The sequence below is a fragment of the Aythya ferina genome (genome assembly GCF_964211825.1).
Source record: "Aythya ferina genome assembly, chromosome: 17".
NCBI classification, from domain to species: Eukaryota; Metazoa; Chordata; class Aves; order Anseriformes; family Anatidae; genus Aythya; species Aythya ferina.
The window spans coordinates 15,596,388-15,614,546 of record NC_140316.1 but is presented as its reverse complement, the minus strand read 5'-3'; the positions used below and the strand labels follow the sequence as shown (position 1 = coordinate 15,614,546).

Here is an 18,159-nt window from a genome sequence, read left to right as displayed (position 1 = left end):
TCCACTTGCAGGGTCACCTCTGCTGCATGAGAACCTGCATCTGGTGATGTTAAAAATGTGCTTCTTATAATTGCTTATTGGTGGAGAAGGTCCAAGTGGCTTTTATTTACTCTTCCCTGTCAAATCTGTGGTGTATGAATATTAATGCCTTTCACTGAAATGCTGAGGACTTAGCTATTTTCTAGGTTATGATGTGCAGAGCTCCTTAACTGGGCACAGGTGACATTGTTAGGAAGCAAGTATGTAGCTGCACTGAGCAGAGGCTAAGCTGGCAATGTGGAAACTGTGGGTGCCTCCTACCTGCAGTTACTGAAGAAAAGAAAGAGTAGAGAAAGCATCAGAAAGAGTCTGCGAAAAGTTCTCAGGGGCAGTTTTGTGGCAGCCACCAGCTGCTCTTGACTCCTTGGTTCAGGAGCAGTGTTTGAGTGAAGCCTGTTGCTTTCTAGACGTGTTTGTGCTTAGCCAGCTAGTATTATGTGTGCTGCCCGTCTGTATATTTTGCTGGGTTAAAGCTCCTTATGAAAAAGGCTGCAAATAAATGTATTTGATTAACTTAGTTTGCAATGTTCATGAGATTTATATATATATATATATATGATAAAGTTTTAATGTGTTCTCTGTTTTGCAGATCTAACTCCCCCTTTCTGTCTTCCTCGTGGAGCGGAAGACTACTGTTACAGGCTCCACTTGCTTCTTGTTTTCCTAACCACACCATTAATGGCGTTGCTACAGCTGCAGTCATTCTAGTCTGCCATTTCCTTTGCTACCTGGTAAAACTTGCTGCACTGAAAAAGTAATACCTCCAATGTTAGTGATGAGAGGAGTGCCTTGTACTTGTTACATTTCCTGCAAGTGTCAGAATCTCTGCTATGAGAAATACCCTGTTATAGGCAACTTACTTTAAATCAAGCTTTAGTATGGCAACACATTAAAGAAAATTTCCATTTCTTGCACCAAATGCTCATACACACAATTTAAACTTCAATCTTGGTCCATGGTTCCTCCAGTAAATACCTGCGCACACCCCATCTTATAAAGTACTAATGGATTACAGCTGGAATAGCAGATTAAAAGGAAGTTAGAACACCTGCCTCTGATCACCATAAAAACATCAGCAAAACCTTTTCCTCACATCACTGATGGTTTGCTAACTGCATGGAAAGGGGTCTGTAACCGGTATTAATTAGAGTGGAATGTTTGCTAATTGCTTTTGCTTTAAAATAAATACTAATATATCCGAGGAAGTGAAAGAAAAACCATGGCAGTTAATTTCAATGGATCCTGTTAGTTTAGTGGGGAATCTGATTTTAACCAGTGTTTGAGATTGTTTAGTAACAGATTTACAATTTACATGAAAATGAGCTATATGGTGTGTTTTTTGTTGTTGTTGTTGTTCCCCCCTTAAGCAAAGCCCTCCCCCTGTACTAGTTTTGTTGTTTGTGAACTATCTCATGGCCTGTCTGCCTGACCTCGTGTTGTCTTACCCACCCCTTGCAACACCTGTTTGTTTGTTTGTTTTCCAGTTTTGCAACGCGATTTAAAGCACCTTTTCCCCCACTCCATGTTATGGTAAAAATACTTTTCTTGGAGGTTCATAAGAGAGAACCAGATGGAAAAATAAACAACAATTTATTTTAATGAGTGTTTTAGGCAATAAAAAAATATATTTCACTGCATTGATTGCTTTTTTTTTGAAGGCTAGATTTCTTTAGCCCTCAAATACATAAACAAGTTGTTGTAAACTTTTTTTTTTTAATTTAAAATAACATGTATTAATTTTGTCATTGCATTTCAATACTTGTCATTTCTTGAATTTGATTTCTGTGATATTATAGCAGCAAATTATCTTCAATTCGAAGCTTGTGGTAGCAGGATCAATATTCCCCCCCCCCCTCCTTTTTTTCCTAGTTTATGTTACTCTATATTAAGAAACTATTATTTCTATGCCTCCATTTGAAGTAGGAATGGACACGTTGGATTCCATGAATTTCCAACAACTAAAGGAAGTAGAACTTGAAGGTAAGCACCAAATAATTTCATCATATAACTGCAGAAATGTTCATGTATGACTATATCTTACAATTTTGAATGGCTGAGGATTCAGTATATTTCATACAGATAAACAAGCTTTATTTGTCTTTTGCAGATTTCCATAGGTATTAACATTATTTTCTGAAGGATTAAACTTCCTTTTCTTTTAGAAGAAATTCGTAAAATTGTGTGCAATGTGTTTTCTGATACAGAATTATGAAAATAAGGTATATAAAATAATGTGTTACTCAATGAGCTTACTTGCCATTTTTTCCGATTTACAGTCATGTTTGTAGCTGTTATGTTTACGAATACAGCATGTCATGCTTTTTGTTGTAACTCTCCCTCTTTGCATGTATTTATATTGGAAGTCAGAACATGCAGCAGTCAGACTGTTCTAATTTTAAGACTACATCATAAACTTTTAGCACAAAAGAAAGTAATATAAGTAATATTCAGTCAATTCAAGTATCTTCTTATCTCTATTTAAATTGGAACCAGGAAATACTAGCTCGATCCACATAAGAAACTTCTAATTGCTGAAAAATATTTTAAAAACCCCTTCAGATATAGGTTTTAAAAACAAATATTTCATGGGGACAAACTTCAGATTTCAGCAAACAGTCAGAGCTGACAAAATGAAATATATATAATAATATATAATATAATAATATATAATTCTGAAAGTTGTGCCTGATGAGGAAAAATAACTGAGCGTTTGTTACACAGTCTTCAAATTCAAATCAAATCTTATCTGCAATGACTTTTTCATTATTATGTAGTATTTGTGTTGGACAATTAGCAAAAGCAGACACTTATTTTCACTTTCCATTAAATTGTAGATAACTGTGTCTTCTGAAGTTAATGTTAACTTCAGAAAATAATGAGACTGTGAAAGTTTAAGCTAACCTTTTTTATTATTATTATTTTTAAAATATTCATATGCCAGTCTTAGTGATGTCCTGGGGTAATCACTGCTTGAAAATAACCAAATGAATAATGGATTATACATTTCTCACTGATTACTCACTCCTACTGTGCAGTAGCAAAAAACTATCAGAAACTTTTGGCTGTTTCAAAGGTTTTGACATGCCAGTGGCACCACAGAAAAAACTTTCCCGTTTCAACCAAACTATTATTTTCTCAGCTGAAAGAGGAGCTGATGTTCTGGCAGGTAACAGAGCTTTTGTGGATGCACAGAATGCTTCAGGAGGTAGTGTTCAGGTGCAGCAGGACCAGCTTCAGGTTGGGATCTGGCTGCCCTGCACTGGGTCCCGCTATGGCTGGGGGATGTCTCTGCGAATGGCCCCTCCAGGTGCTGTCCCAGCCAATGGCCAGCACGAGGAAGCACTTTTTCCCTTTGTGACTGTTGGGATTTCCCATGTTGCAGCCTCTGGTGCTGCCTCTGCATTTCTGCCAGTGCCAGAGGAGCCTGGCTCTACCTTCAGGACGTCCTGGTACTGGGATGTCTACCAAGATGTGCCACTCAGTTGTGGATGACTTACATGGGGAAAAGAAAGAGAACCTGTTTGGTGGCTGTGATTAAATGATCTATGGAGAGGCTGTGGATAATTCTGTGGCATGTCTTTGATTCGTGACAAAGAAATTTGTCACTTGCCATATGCTCACATTTTGTAGCAATAACATTTTTTCCCAAGAGTCTCAGATCTCAGGAACTATATCAGAAATACTTTAAAGACTTCTATTTGAGTTTTTTTATTTTTAAGAATTAGTATCAGTAACTAAAATTTCTGCATAAACAACACTAAAACCTAGTGGCAGTGATTGTTACTCTTTTGTTGACCACTGCAAAAATTTCAGTGGCTGACATTTATTTATGTATTTATTTATTTTTATTTTTTTTTGCTCAGAAATTCTGCACAAAGGACTTGATCCCAATCAATGAAGTAACCTATGAAGATGAATGCCTTTCTGCAAAGACAACTCAGACTTAGCTCTGCTGGGTGAGTGAATGCTCTTAGAGATGCTCCTGTCTCCTTTGCCTCTCTGCCTAATTTTCCCCTGCCCCAGGGAGCTGCCCTGCATGGTGCTTACAGATTGCTACCCTAAACCTGTGGATGCTCAGATGTCATGGAAATTCAGTTTATGTGTCTGTCATTAACAAGCATTTCTGTGAGTTTCCTTTTGGGGATGCTGTTTCAGAGAAAAAAAAAAGGGGGGGGGAGGGGGGTGTGCACAATGAAAGACAGTGCTCGTGTGTCTGGTATTGCATTTTGACAGCATAGTCTGAAACTTGGGACTGTAACTGGTTTTTATACAATGCTTGCAATTTAATAGCCTAAGGAATATTTTAAAAAAATCATAAAAATAATCTTGGTAGTTTTCTAACTGCTTTTATTAAAGACTTTCTATTTGCTTGAATTTATATGGAAAATGGATTTTAATCAAAAAAGACTAACTAGCAAGACCATAGCATTGCCTTGAAAGGTTTGACTCATTCTTATCCATACTTAGGCTGGAAATGAATGATTTTAAAGGAGTGTACAAAAGTAACAAAACCATCCCTTTGCCCAGGAAAACAAGGGTTTCCCTAAACTCTGAGGAGGGTGGGAAATGAAACTGAGATTATCCAGACACTGCAGCCTGTCATGCCTGTCACCGGGGTGTTTAGCCACTGGGGCTATTCTATTCACTGCTATTCTTGATAGCCTCCTCTTCTTCTTGTTACCTAATGCAGACAGAATTCAATGAGCAAACCATACAAAACAAAGTTCTGGCATTTACAATAACTTGAAAAAATAATACATCAAAAACAGCTTTTGGAGGCATATTTTCAATGTACTTCCACCTGAGGCATTGCTTACTTGAGGACAAACGGGACCCTTGATTAGATTTGAGTGAAGTTCTGATAGTTCCAGTATACGCAGTACCCTGTATCGCTTACACTGCCCCATTGTGAAGTGTGGGTTATGGTTCTGATTTTCCTTCCCTTTCCTCCATATAGATGCATCTCAGTGGCTATTTTAATTTATTTAAAAATCAGGCAAAAGAGACGAGAATGATTTACTGATGTAAAGCGTATGTATTTTACATTTTGCTTTGCAATGCACTCTACTGACAGAATCTGGAAGTAGTTCTGCTGTTGCCCTGTGTCTTATTTTCTGGTACTTTTTCTGATACTTGTACTTAAAAAAAAAAAAAAAAAAAAAAAAAAGGCAACAAAGCAGATTTTTTTTTTTCATTCTGTGTTTTTCCTAGATTTGCTGTATCTTTTCGAAATGCAAATCTCAATATGAATCATCACAGTCCTAGAGGTACTAGTGCTAACTATTTGGGCTAGTTATCTTCCTTCTGTCCTTCAGAGCAGCCATGGGTTTCTCATTGCTATAAACACAGCAAACTCAAATTTAATTTTAAAACTCTATTTCCTCAGGTTGGAAGCATGTTTCATTCTAGAACACCATCTATCTTGTTTCTTTCTTTAATTTTTATCTCTAGATTTACATGCCTTTCTGTTTTAGAATTGCATATCCAAGACTTGAACAAGAAATTCAAGGTATTTATTGAATTTGAACTTTGTAGAGATTCTCTCAACCCCAGTTAAAATCCTGGTACACTTATTTAACATGCTTCCTAATTTTAAAAACTTGTTTTAGCTCTGACTAGAATAGTAGCTAATGCAGTCAGCTGCTGCTTTTGGAGCGGGCTCTCTGTCTTCCTTGTTTCTTATGGCCTCAGAAGGCAGTCCAAGGTAAATTAAGGGGATGTGATTATTAGGGCTTCTGAAAGATTCAGTAGTCACCAATGAAAATGTATAATAAAAAGAACCAAGCTACACCAACAAGTGAAGTCCCTGAAAAAGCCCAGAGGCAAAATGGCTATAATTAAAACCTGAAAGCAATGAGTTCATAAAGAAGTAAACGAAGAGGAGGGCTCTCTGTAAATGATGATCTAAAAAGTGTTCTGGGTTGTGAGACCTCATTTCAAATGTATTCATTAAATAATATTTGAATCATTTAACAGTTTGAACTCTACTGCACTGTTAATATCTTCAGGGGATTTTTTTTTTTTTTTCATTTACAAAGAAGTCTTTGTTCCTAGTCTATGCTTGGGCTGTGCCTTGGATATTAGTTGGAAACCTGATAGCCTGACATTGCTCGAAGTCTGTGAGTACAATGTGAGTCGTCTGCAACTGGGATTAAAACAGGCCTTTTGTACCAAGATGCTGAGAGGCCACGTGATCTTGGAAAAGCAATGGTTTTGGATGGCAGGAGATGTTTAACCCTTTGTGCTTGTGGCAGGGAGCCAGGCGTGTTGCTGCGGGAAGCAGAACCCGAGTGTTTGTAGGGGAGGAGGTGGCCCAGGGGTAGCCAGGGCTGCTGTGTGTATGGGTTGTTAGTATACTTGAGTAGTTCCTGTCAAATAAGCAAATAATGCCTTGTACAGAGAGCATGTGGGCATATCCCCCAGCTCCTGTCCCTGCCTCGCTGCCCAGCTTGTGCTTCCTCCCTTTGGAACAGGTCACAGAAACAGAATTGCAGGGGTTGGAAGGGACCTCCAGAGATCATTGGATCCAACCCCCTGTCAGAGCAGGTTGCCCAGGTAGGCGTCCAGATGGGCCTTGAATATCTCCAGAGAAGGAGACTCCACAACCTTCCTGGGCAGCCTGTCCCAGAGCTCCGTCACCCTCACCGTGAAGAAGTTCTTTCACATGTTGGTGCGGAACTGCCTGGGCTCCATTTTGTGGCCATTGCCCCTTGTCCTGTCCCCACAGACCACTGAAAAGAGGTTGGCCATCTCTCTTTCTCCCACGATTAAGGTATTTATAAACATTGATAAGATCCCCTCTGTCTTCTTTTCTCAAAGCTGAACAGACCCAGGTCTCTCAGCCTTTCCCAGGTCCCCGTGATATGCTGTAGGTGTGCTTTTAAAACTGGACAAATCAGGGCTATGAACCAATGTTCACCAATGGCTCAGAAAGATGAGCTGTTCTGTAAAAATTACTGAAGTAATGTTATAAATAATAAATACAGAATTATTTTTATTTGCCTAGTGATTTTTTAATTCTGGGCAATATGTTCTCAGGCTTTGCTCTGTACCACAGAAACTGCAGCTTGATTTTCAGTCAAGACTGGGTTTTTGGGACCCTTGCACAAGTAGTGCTCTGAACAAGAGTTTTACCAAAGACCTCCAAATGCTGGCAGTGGGAACATATTTGCTGTGTTAAATGGACATAGATGACAGTGAAAAGTGAAGGATCCTCAGACATGCAGCCCTGTGGGGGATACCCAGGAAAGGCTGGTGCAGGGTGAGTTCCTGCAAAACAGCAACATCTAAAAATGCATGTGATAACCTGTGCTGCACCCCCAGAGCAGTACAGCTCTGTGTGGGCAGAAAGGCTTGCTTTTGCAAGTGACAGAAGAACTTGCAGACACAGCGTGTAAAACATCACCTGATTTCAACATGTGAAAAGGAAGCGCCAAGGTGTATGCTGTTGTGAACCTAACGCTTTGAGAAAATTAAGTCATCAAGGCTTTCCAAGATAGCCTCTGGTTTTCTCCTTTCACAATAGTTCAATTTATAAGATGATGAAAAATGAATTACCTTTAGTGGTTTTCTGGCATTTCCCACAGTGAAAGCTAGGCTTCTGAGATACTCAGAGATTATTCCTGCTCCACGAAGTTTACATAAAGTCCCACCTGGTTCAAGTTTAAGAAAACAGCAGAACGAAGTCAATCATATAAACTTAATAATAAAATACTGAGGGGAGTTAAATACTGATTATCCGTATAGAGAAGTACTATTTTTTTTATTGATGTTTCTCTGAGTTATTCTAGGAAATATAAAACTTTTACAGTTCCTGCAGCCAAACTAATTCTTTTGTGTTGTTTATATGATTCAATTCCTTTTTTCTTTTTCATCACAATCAAAAGTGAAACCTAACAGTGAGCATTTCAGAGATGGAAATTAAAAATAATAAAAAAAGAGGTATATTGTAGTCTGATTATTGTAGATGGGAAGGTTTGCTTCACCATTTCCCAGAATTTTTGAGACTAAATATACAATCTCAATGTTGTATTTTAATCATATTATCCCATTTTTTTCATGATCTATGTTGGAAAAATTGAAATTAATGCAACAGGTATGTCTAAGTGCTCTATATGACTTACAGATTTTTCACTCAGCTGACATCAGTGGGACCCAGCAGATAATTAATGCAAAAAGCTGTTTGTACCAATGGAAACCCATACTGATATATACCAGTAATATAGGAAAATATAGTAATCCTGACTGAGGTATTTGAGAAAACAAACATGAAAAAATATACACCTTAAAGTTGCAGAGATTTTATTTTTAAAGTAAACCACCCAACCTAGCAGAAGAAACAAACAAGAAAATCTTTGTGGAGGGATGAGTTATGAAATCTTTGCAAATCTCTGCTGAAAATATTTCAGTAACTTAACTTTTATTATTCAGTTAGGCATTTTTTTGAAATGGGAAGTAGTCAATTGAGTACTGCAGAAATCAAGTGTCTTGAGGAATTTGGTTCAAACTTTAAAGAAAACATTGTTGGCAAAACTAAGCATGAAATATTTACATCTGTAAGATGAACTTTTCAGAAACTGAATGCAAATGAAGCTTTACAGATGAAATTGTCTTTTACCTCCATTACAAGAGCGTGGGGATCTGCACCCCTCTCAAAAAGGAGCCTTTCCTTACCCACAGCTCGTTCCAGTTCTTGGGAATTAAAGGAGGCACGCACCAAGAAGTATTGTCTCCTCTTGAGGAGTAAATTTTCTCCTGATTCTGCTCTGCATTTGCTGCAGTATTGAGCTCATCTAATGACTTCACACATTTGCCTTCTGAGTTGTTCTAGTCATTGAGTTCACTTTGATTTTGAGGTAGAGGGGGTGTCATAGTTTCCTTAAGTATTCCAGGGAGAAGCATTGAAAACTTTCCTGGTAATATCAGCCACCAGACTTAGAAACCTGTCCTTCAAAATGTTCAAATTCCTTTTATTGCATATCCCTGCAAGGGTAGAAATCACTGCCTGGAAAAATGTATCAGCTTTTTTGCAAAGTAACTCTTGGGAGCCTGTACTCTAAAGACAGGACTCATCACTTCGGATGGTACATGACATGTAGCAGCAACCAAATGCTTTTTTGTTGTTCCAGATGGCTGCACTACCAAACACTGTAGAGGTTATTTAGTAGCTAAAATTTGTACACCTGAAGCCTTAAATATTAATGAAGGGTATCTTTATAGAGCTGGGGGTGTAAACACCATGGAAAAGTAAGATGTGGTTTTGCTTGATGGAACAGCTTAAAAGATTTCTTGCTAATGGCTAGCTGGGCTAAAGTTCTTCTTTTTTTTTTTTTTTTTTTTTTTTTTTTTTTTTTTTTTCCTCCTAGCATATGGGCTTGTTTTGTACAGTTTATGTGGTGGTTTTTCGTTAGATTCTCAGTGGTAATGAGCCCACACAGTTGATTGCTGCAGGGAGAAAAAAATCATTCTGAATAGGTTTGCTGAATAATTATGAACTGAGCTGAACTCTTACATTTGCTTACTAATTGTATGGTTCGTGATGTTTTATGTATGATGCATTCATTTTGTTAAAAAGGATTTTCTTATTTTTTTTATTTTTTCTTTTTGCTGAGCAGCAACTTTTCTCAGTGCAAGTTAAACTGGCACAGTGGAAAGAGCTGAATTCAAGTCTGATGAATTGATGTTTGAATTATTAAAAAAAAAAAAAAAAAATCAACCCCACTATTTCGTTTTCAGAGCTTGCAATATGAAACCCAAAATTGTGCTATTGTCTTGAGAGTTGAAATAAATGAATCCCCTCAATTTTGGATTTGGCAGGAGTAATTACTATTGTTAACTTAGAATATAATCTCCTGCAGCTACAACTATTTAAATAATGCCTTTCCCTGCTTCCCTCAAAATGACCAAAACCCAAAGATTGAAAGTAAAAAAAAAAAAAAAAAAAAAAAAAAAAAAAAAAGTACTTTTCACTATTTGGTACATCTTCTCAAGAAAGGCTTCCTCCCTCCTTGGTGTAGCGGCTGTGGCACTTTATGACTGACCTGTTCCTGACTGTGATGGTAACAGTCTGGGGGATCATGCTGGAAAGCCATGGTATATGCGGCGCAGTTGTCAGCTTCTGGCTGTGTTTTGCTCAGGATATGTTCCAAGTTAGAAACCAGGCTGAGCCGCCTTCTGACATTTAGCAAATAGTGAATGTTTATACCAAGAGCCTGTATAACACTATAGCTGGTACAGTACCTTACCATTTCAATCAGCTCACTGTTTTTACTGTCAAAATATTTAGGCTGATATTATTTCCATATTTGTCATCAGACAGTTATACAATACTCCCAAGCTGCAGCCAGATGCAGGGAGTGCTTCCTGTGAGTTACTGTGCTGAAACTTTCAGTGTTGAAATTTGCTCCTAGAAGATGCTGATGTTAGGCCAGAAGGAGGTGAGCAAAAAAGCCTTCTGGTACAGCAGGCTGCAGAAGGAGCGAGCAAGCAGTTAGCCATTGCTTGCTGACTCAAGTGGCCAGCCCAGCTGACGTGGTCTGGCAGGGACGCTTATGCCGCTTGGCACAGACAAGAGAGGACGGGAAACAAGCATCAGCGCTTGTCCAGAAGCATTCAAGATGGCCAGCCCATGGATCAAGGAAGTCTCCATCCTGCTGCTGTGTTCTCCTTTACAGCATCATTCTGCTCTTCCATAGAGAGACAGTGCTTCCTCCACCTGAAAAACAAATGGACTCTGCATCTTCCAGGAAATGCAAGGTGAGTCTTCTTAATCAGTAAAAATGTGTTGTTTCTGAAGGATTTGGGCTCTTAGGTGGAAGCCAATATGCATAAGTAATTGCAGGAAGCATCTGTGAGAATACCCTCTTAAAAGCAGGACCCTTTGATTTGGAGAAGAGATGTAATTTTGCAGAGGCCTGAGGTCCTTTTACACTAGCAACAGTAATTCTTCACAGCAGAAATCTATCTGCCTTACTGGAGTAAGTTCCTTTCACAGCAGCTGTCACACAACTTTCATCGTATCTCTGGCGCAGAGAGACCAGGCTATTTCCCCAGAGAACTAGCTATACATAAATGCAACAACAAAGGGTCGGCTGTGATACAAAGGGTCAGCTACAAATGAAACCCAAGATGATTACAATAGTAATTAATGTTCAAGAATGTTCCTCCCATATATTGTCCAACTGGCATGTGGTATCTAAAATGGAACATATCTTTTTATGCCATCCCACCATGAACACACAACAAGATATGGATTCCAGCTAAGCTAGAAGCAGTGTTACTTCTCTGAGAACACTTTGCTTGCTGACCTGTTGCAGCAAGGGCTGATCAGGTCCTTACCCATGTCAAAGATTTGCCAGTGTGAGAGCTTCAGTGCTGTTGTGTGACTGTACAGGAGGAGTGGCATTAAAAATCCAATATTGTTTTTGTTTACAATCTTCTTCCTTGTTTTGTTGCACTTGGCACTCTTAAAATTAATTCAGCTTTTTTCTTCTCCCCCACCCCCTTTTTATTTATTTATTTTTTTTGCACAAGGCCATGAACTCCAGTCCTGCTGCCCGTGGTACCTGCATACAGGGGAACCACCGTGCTTTTGGCACTGAGAGCCTGCTGCTTGTGCTGATGGAGAGGCGCACAGCAACACGCCAACTGCGCTGCCTGGAAGGGTAATGCAGGGAAAGATCTCGCGTGCTGCAAGAACCTATTTAGCTGGGGCACGGTCCAGCCTCTACTGCAGTCAGCAGAAGTCGTTCGTGCGTGGACGGATGGCTGGGGGAGAGCTGAAAGGGGCCTCGGCTCAGACGGGCCCCGTGGCGCTGAGCCCCAGCTCCGAAGCGGAGCCCTACGAGGGCTGCGGCCCCCGCCTCTTGTCGGCACCACCGAGCCGCCCGCGGCAGCCGCCCTCGCCCCTCGCCGCAGCAGAACGCGGAGCCAGGACGAGGCCCGGGGGAACCCGTCCCGAGCACGCAGCCCGGCTCCGCGGGGGCGCTGCGGGCGGCGGGGGACCGGGGCCCGGCAGCCGCGGTGTTGCCCCCCCCCCCCGACGGCCGGGGCTGCGCGCGGGGCGGGCGGGCGGCAGGGGGCGCTGTGCCCGTTCGGAACGGCCGCTCCGACGGCGCGCACGCAGGCGCAGAGGGAGGCGCGGCGGCGGCGGGCGGCAGCGCGGAGCCCCGGGAGCGCGGGGCCGGGCCGGGCCGGGCAGAGGCGCTGGGGGCGGGGGGGGGGCTGGGAGGGGGGTGCGGGGCTGCAGCGCTGCCGGGAGGCGCGGCCGTGGGCCCGAACCGCCGGCTGCGGGGACACGGGCCCGGGGGAACGGCGGCTCCCCTTTGTCACCGCCTTCCCGCTGCGAACGGGAGTCGCTTTCTGTTCCTTTGTGCCGCCGTCAGGCTGCGCGGCTCCTGCTTCTTGCCCTGGAACCAGCCCGGCCCCGCAGCCCCCCTCTCCCTTGTCACTTTGCTAAGTAATAATTTCCATGTCCAATTCCATTTCTCTTCTAGTTCTGAAATCTCCAAGCCATCAGCAAGGAGGATAGTTCACATGAAAACTAATTACACAAAATCAATATTTAATCACAGCGCAGCATCCTGATCCTGCAGAAAAAAAAAAAAAAAAAAAAAAAAAAAAAACTTCAAACTCTCCTGCCACATACAAATACTTCTCGGCCGCATACCTACAGATCTCTCTTTATATTTATTTGTTATTTTTTGTGTGTGGAGCAATTTTTTTTTTAAGCTATTGACACGTGCGAGCTGCGACCACCTCAAGCGCCTCACCCTGCCGCCTGTTTCCAGCCCCCCGGCGCTATCGGGCATTTATTTCCCCCGGGGATGCCGCGCTCTGACACCCCCGCTCCCGCGGTTGCGGGCAGGGCTCCGGGCGGCCCCGCTGCCTCGCCGGGCGCTGGCCGCGGCCGGACCCCGACGGGGCGCCGCGCTCGGGCTCTGCGCGGAGCCGCCGGCTTCGCTGGGGCGGCCTCGGGCCGAGCCGCTCCTTCTGCCGGCTCGCCGCGCCGGGCGGCCTTGGGCGCCGCGCCCCTGCGCTCGGAGCAGCGGGACACGCCGCGGCCGGCGAGCGGCGGAGACCCCGAACCGCGCCGCTCGGATCCGGCCGCCGCGCCCCGCTCCCCGCCGCGCTTCCCCGGCCGCGCTCCGGGGCTCCGGCCCGCCGGCTCGGCCGGTCCCGGCGGCCGGGCAGGGCCGGGCCGGGCCCCGGGGGGCTCCCCCGGCCGCCCGCGGCCCCCCGCGCCGCGGGAGCAGCGGCGGCGCCGGCCCGGGGCAGCGTCCGGAGCGCGCCGAGGGGGCGGGCGGGGCGCGGGGCCGGGCGCTCGGCGGAGCCACCTTAACGGCGAGCCCCGCCCCGGGCCGCGCGGCGCTCATTGGCGCAGCCCCGATGGCTGAAATTCATCGCTGAAATGCAAAACTTGTTGCTGCTCCGCCAGCGCCGGCTGAGAGCGGGGGAGCGCGCGCGAGGGGAGCGCCGCGGAGCCCTCCCAGCGCCCGCCCGCAGCCCCGGCCCCGGCCCCGCCGCCCCGCCGCCGCCGGAGCCCGGCGAGCCGCCGGCCGCGGGCAGCGAGCGGCGAGCGCCCGGCGGGCCGGCGATGCGGCGCGCAGCTGCCGGGCGCCGGAGCCTATGAGCGGCGCCGCGCCGCCCCGTCGGCTCTCGGGCAGCGCAGCGCGGCCGGCGCCGGGCGGCAGCGAGCGGCGAGCCGCCGGGGGTGAGCGCGGGCGGGCGGCGCGGCACGATGTGAGCGGGGCCGCCGAGCCGCGGCGGCCGGAGCGGAGGGCAGCGGGACGGCGGAGCCGCGCGGGCGGCCATGCCCTTCTGAGCCGCGCAGGATGTTCGGGCTGGAGCAGTTCGAGCCGCAGATGAGCAGCCGGAGCGCCGGGCAGGGGGAGCGGGGCTTCGGCCAGCCCGGACTGAGCATGAGCGCGCACTTCAAGGCGCCGGCCTTCCCCGGCGGCGGCCCGGCGGCGGCGGCGGCGGTGGACCCGGCCCTGGGCGCGCTGGGCGAGCCGCCCCTCCTGGGCATGAACATGAGCCTGGCCGGCGACGCGTACGGCTTCCCGGGCCGCGGCCCCGCCGAGCTGCACGGCGGCGGCATGCAGCCCCCGGTGCACGGCTTCTTCGGCGGGCAGCAGCCGCACGGCGGCCACGGCGGCGCCCACCACCCCCACCAGCACCACCCGCACTTCGGCGGCAACTTCGGGCCCGACCCCGGCGCCTCCTGCGTGCACGGCGGCCGGCTCCTGGGCTACAGCGGCGCGCTGGGCGGGCAGACGGCGTTCGCCGACGGCTACGAGCACATGGCCGAGAGCCAGGGCGCCGAGGGCTTCGGACAGCAGCGCCCCGGGAACCTGCCCGACTTCCAGCACCACAGCGCCGGCGCCTCCAGCCACGCCGTGCCGGCGCCCTGCCTGCCCCTCGACCAGTCCCCGAACCGCGCCGCCTCCTTCCACGGGCTGCCGGCGGCCGGCTCCTCCGAGCCCCACGGCCTGGAGCAGCGGCGGCTCCCCGCGCAGGGCGGCGTGGACTCTCTGGAATACAATTACCCCGGCGACGGCCCCGCCGGGCACTTCGAGCTGCCCGTCTTCTCCCCGTCGGAGCCCGAGGGGCAGCTGCCGCACTACGGAGGCGGGCGGCAGGTGCCGGCGGGCGGCAGCTACGCGGGGACACCCTCCCTGCCCCGGCCGCCGGGCATGGCCGTGGCCAAGGCGCACCCGCCGCAGCAGCACGGCGTCTTCTTCGAGCGCTTTGGGGGGGCGCGGAAGATGTCCGCCAGCCTGGAGCCGGGGGCCAGCACCAGGCACCCGTTGATGCAGCAGCAGCAGCAGCAGCCGCCGCAGCCGCAGCAGCCGCCGGGCTTGCTGGCCAGACAGAACTCCTGCCCGCCAGCCATCCCTAGGCAACAGCAAACAGAAGCCAATGCTCCCAACCCCAACTTGCAGGACAATGGGCCAATAATGCAGAACCAGCATGCACAGTTTGAATACCCTATTCACAGACTGGAGAACAGGAATATGCATCCCTACACCGACCCCGTGTTTAATATGCAGCACCCTCCTCCACAACAGCCACCAAATCAAAGACTGCAGCACTTCGATGCCCCCTACGTGAGCGTCGCCAAGAGGCCGCGGTTCGACTTCCCCAGCAACCCCGGCGTCGAGCGCTGTGCCTCCTGGGGCGGCAGCATGCACGGCCCCGCCATGGAGAGCCACCTCTCCCCGTCGGCCTACCCCGGCCTGCCGGGCGAGTTCACCCCGCCGGCGCCAGAGGCCTTCGGGGGGCCACTGCCACACGGTGGCCCCGAGCACCCGGCGCTGGCGCAGCGCCAGAACGCAGCCCTGGTGATGAAGCAGATGGCCTCGCGCAGCCAGCAGCGCCTGCGGCCACCCAGCCTGCAGCAGCTGGGGCACCACGGCGAGGTGGGCCCGCCCGGCGGCCTGCCCCCGCCGGCCTTCGAGCGCGAGGCCGGCAGCGGCCGTGGCTTTGACCCGCCGGCGCCGCACCTGGCCCCTGACGGCACCTGGTTTGCGGGGCCGCCGCCACCTGGGGAGCTGCTCCCGCGGCGCATGGCAGCGCCAGGGCTGCCGGCCGAAGCGGCCCCCCATGAGCTGGGCCTGCAGCCGGGCGGCGCGGCCGTGCTCTTCCGTCCGGGTGCTGGCGGGCTGGGGCTGCAAGAGCCGCTGCGGATGGCAGGCGAGGGGCCGGCGCAGGCCCTGCCCTCACCCGGTGTCCACCCGCCCTTCGCGCCTGCCATGGGCGGCCTCTCGCAGCTGCAGTCGCCGGGCGGTGGTGTGTCGCTGCCCAACGCCCCTGCAGAGCGACGTGGCCCCGCCGACTTTGCCGCCCAGCCAGGCTTCCCCTTCGGGGCAGCCGCACGGCAGCCAGCGGCCCACGGTGCTGCGCCCGCCCTCAGCGCCTCGCCGGGTGCCTATCCGCCACCCCCGCCTGAGTTCCCCCCGCCGCCGCCACCGCGGCCTGCCGCCAGCAAGCTGGGCGCCCTCTCGCTGGGCTCCTTCAGCAAGCCGGCCAGCAAGGACAACGTCTTCGGGCAGAGCTGCCTGGCCGCCCTCTCCACCGCCTGTCAGAACATGATCGCCAGCCTGGGCGCCCCCAACCTCAACGTCACCTTCAACAAGAAGAGCCCGGCTGAGGCCAAGCGCAAGCTCAGCCAGGCTGAGCCTGACCCGCCGCCGTCAGCTGCCCCGGACTACTTCCCAGCAGGACCGCCGGCAGGCGGGGGCAGCGCGGGCAAGGCGGCGGGCGCTGCCCCGCTGCTGCCTGCCGAGAGCAGCCTCTCGCCCGGCTACGCGCTGGAGCCGGCGGCCAGCGGCGAGGGGAAGGCGGGCGGCGGGCGGGGGCGGGGCCGCCGGAAACGGGACAGCGGGCACGTCAGCCCCGGCACCTTCTTCGAGAAGTTCTCGGCCACAGAGGGCAGCGGGGCTGGCGTCAGCCCGGGGCAGCCGGCGCCGCCAGCTGCGGGGGCCCCGCCAGGGGCTGCAGGCACGGAGCGTGGAGGGGGCACCCCGCATGACAAGCCCCTGACCTCACCCTCCTGGGGCAAGGGCGGCGAGCTTCTGCTGGGGGAGCAGCCCGACCTCATGTCGTCGCTGGACAGTGGTATCCAGAGCGTGACCAAGTCGGACGGCAGCTCCCCGCACGTGGACTTTCCTGACGAGGTCAGCACCAGCTACGGCAACGAGGACGAGGTGTCCTCCAGCTCCGACAACACCGTCTCCAAGCCCACCCGCAGCCCGCTGCTAGGCGGCTCGCCCAAGCTGCCCCGCGGGGAGCACGCACTTCTCAACGGACAGAAGCCCCTGGCCCTCGGCCTCCTCAATACATCTACCTCGACCCCTGACAGCTACGGGCTCAGCACCACAGCGGGCGCCCACCCTGGCACGCCGGGCATGGAGCAGGTGCGGACCCCCACGAGCACCTCAGCCCAGGATGAGATCCACCCTCTGGAGATCCTGCAGGCGCAGATCCAGCTCCAGCGGCAGCAGTTCAGCATCTCGGAAGACCAGCCCTTGGGGCTGAAGAGCAAAAAGGGGGAGTGCGCAGGGCAGAACGGGGACAGTGACCTGAGCAGTTGTTGCTCAGAGGGCGTTAAGGGTGCCATGAGCACCATTGACCTGGACTCCCTGATGGCGGAGCACAACTCCACCTGGTACCTGCCCGGCGAGAAGGCCTTGATGGAGGGGCAGGAGGAGGACAAGCCCATGGTGCCGTGGGAGAAGCCCAAGCCCCCGAACCCCAGCAAAGAAGGTATCTGTTTCCCTGCGCGGGTTCCCACAGGGAGAGATGCTGGGCTGCTCTCAGGGCAGGGGAGGTGGTGGGGCTCCGAACCCTGGACACGGGGCACACACTGGCCCCAGACCCACTCTGCCCCTTGCGGGAGCCGGGGCTGATGCTGGACACTTTCTGGCATCAAGGCTACAGGATAGCGGTGCTGGAGGCAGCTGATGGAGGGGACAAAGCGCCTGCTGCCCCGTGGGGACTGGCTGGCGCTGAGCGTGGTGGGACTGCCTGCCCCTCGGGTGACGGCCCTGAGCGCGGTGTCCTCTGCCGCCAGCTCTGTCCCCACCGGCTGCCTGGCATGCCCGGGGGCGCTGGGGAGAGGGGCTTATGGCAGAGCTTCAACCACACTCTGGGGTGCAGGGTGCTGAGGAGAGGGGCTCACGGCAGAGCCCCGTCATGGTGCTGGGCGTGGGGTGCTGAGGAGAGGGCTTCCTGCAGAGCCCTGTGCCTGCCGTCCTTTCCAGTCATTCCCTCCAAACTGTTAGAGAAGTCTTCCTAAGCTGTGAAAGCATGTATTTGTTAGTGGTGCTCTCCCGCCGGTTTCAGGTATTTTCCTGCATGTGTTAAAACCTTGGTAGCAGTGTGACATTAAACTAAAAGGCTCTTGGCATTTATTTTATTATTAAAAAGGAAATTTAAAATAAGCTTCTGGGTCTGGTATAAAACTTGCATAGTTGACATATGCTTAATTTCGACATTAGTTGTCAGTTTTGATCCTTCCCCATGTCCAGAGGGCATCGTAATTCTCGAAGCTCTGAAAAAAATACATTAATGGAAAACCCTCTATTATAAAAGCTGTTTAGGCTAAAGATAATTATGGAT

General features: G+C 50.1%; 1 protein-coding gene and 1 long non-coding RNA gene across 5 annotated transcripts in view; both read left to right on the top strand.

Moving 5' to 3' along the window:
* Positions 1–647: 647 nt before the first annotated feature.
* LOC311420659 lies at positions 648–13,277 on the top strand. 4 transcript variants are annotated; one of them, XR_014684455.1, is made up of 5 exons: positions 648–2,019; positions 3,903–3,995; positions 10,056–10,794; positions 11,572–11,702; positions 12,534–13,277. It is a non-coding gene; the product is annotated as an uncharacterized lncRNA (long non-coding RNA). The 4 variants fall into 4 exon arrangements; XR_014684456.1 differs by lacking the exon at positions 12,534–13,277 and having other exon boundaries at positions 11,572–12,093; XR_014684457.1 differs by lacking the exons at positions 648–2,019; positions 12,534–13,277 and adding an exon at positions 2,063–2,258 and having other exon boundaries at positions 10,713–10,794; positions 11,572–12,093.
* Positions 13,278–13,736: 459 nt separating this feature from the next.
* MN1 (MN1 proto-oncogene, transcriptional regulator) overlaps positions 13,737–18,159 on the top strand; it is a 38,534-nt gene continuing 34,111 nt past the window's right edge. The window contains exon 1 of the mRNA XM_084539029.1: positions 13,737–17,304. Within this exon, the coding sequence (XP_084395155.1) occupies positions 13,872–17,304 (3,433 nt within the window). The 5' untranslated portion in view covers positions 13,737–13,871. The remainder of the gene's footprint in view (positions 17,305–18,159) is intronic.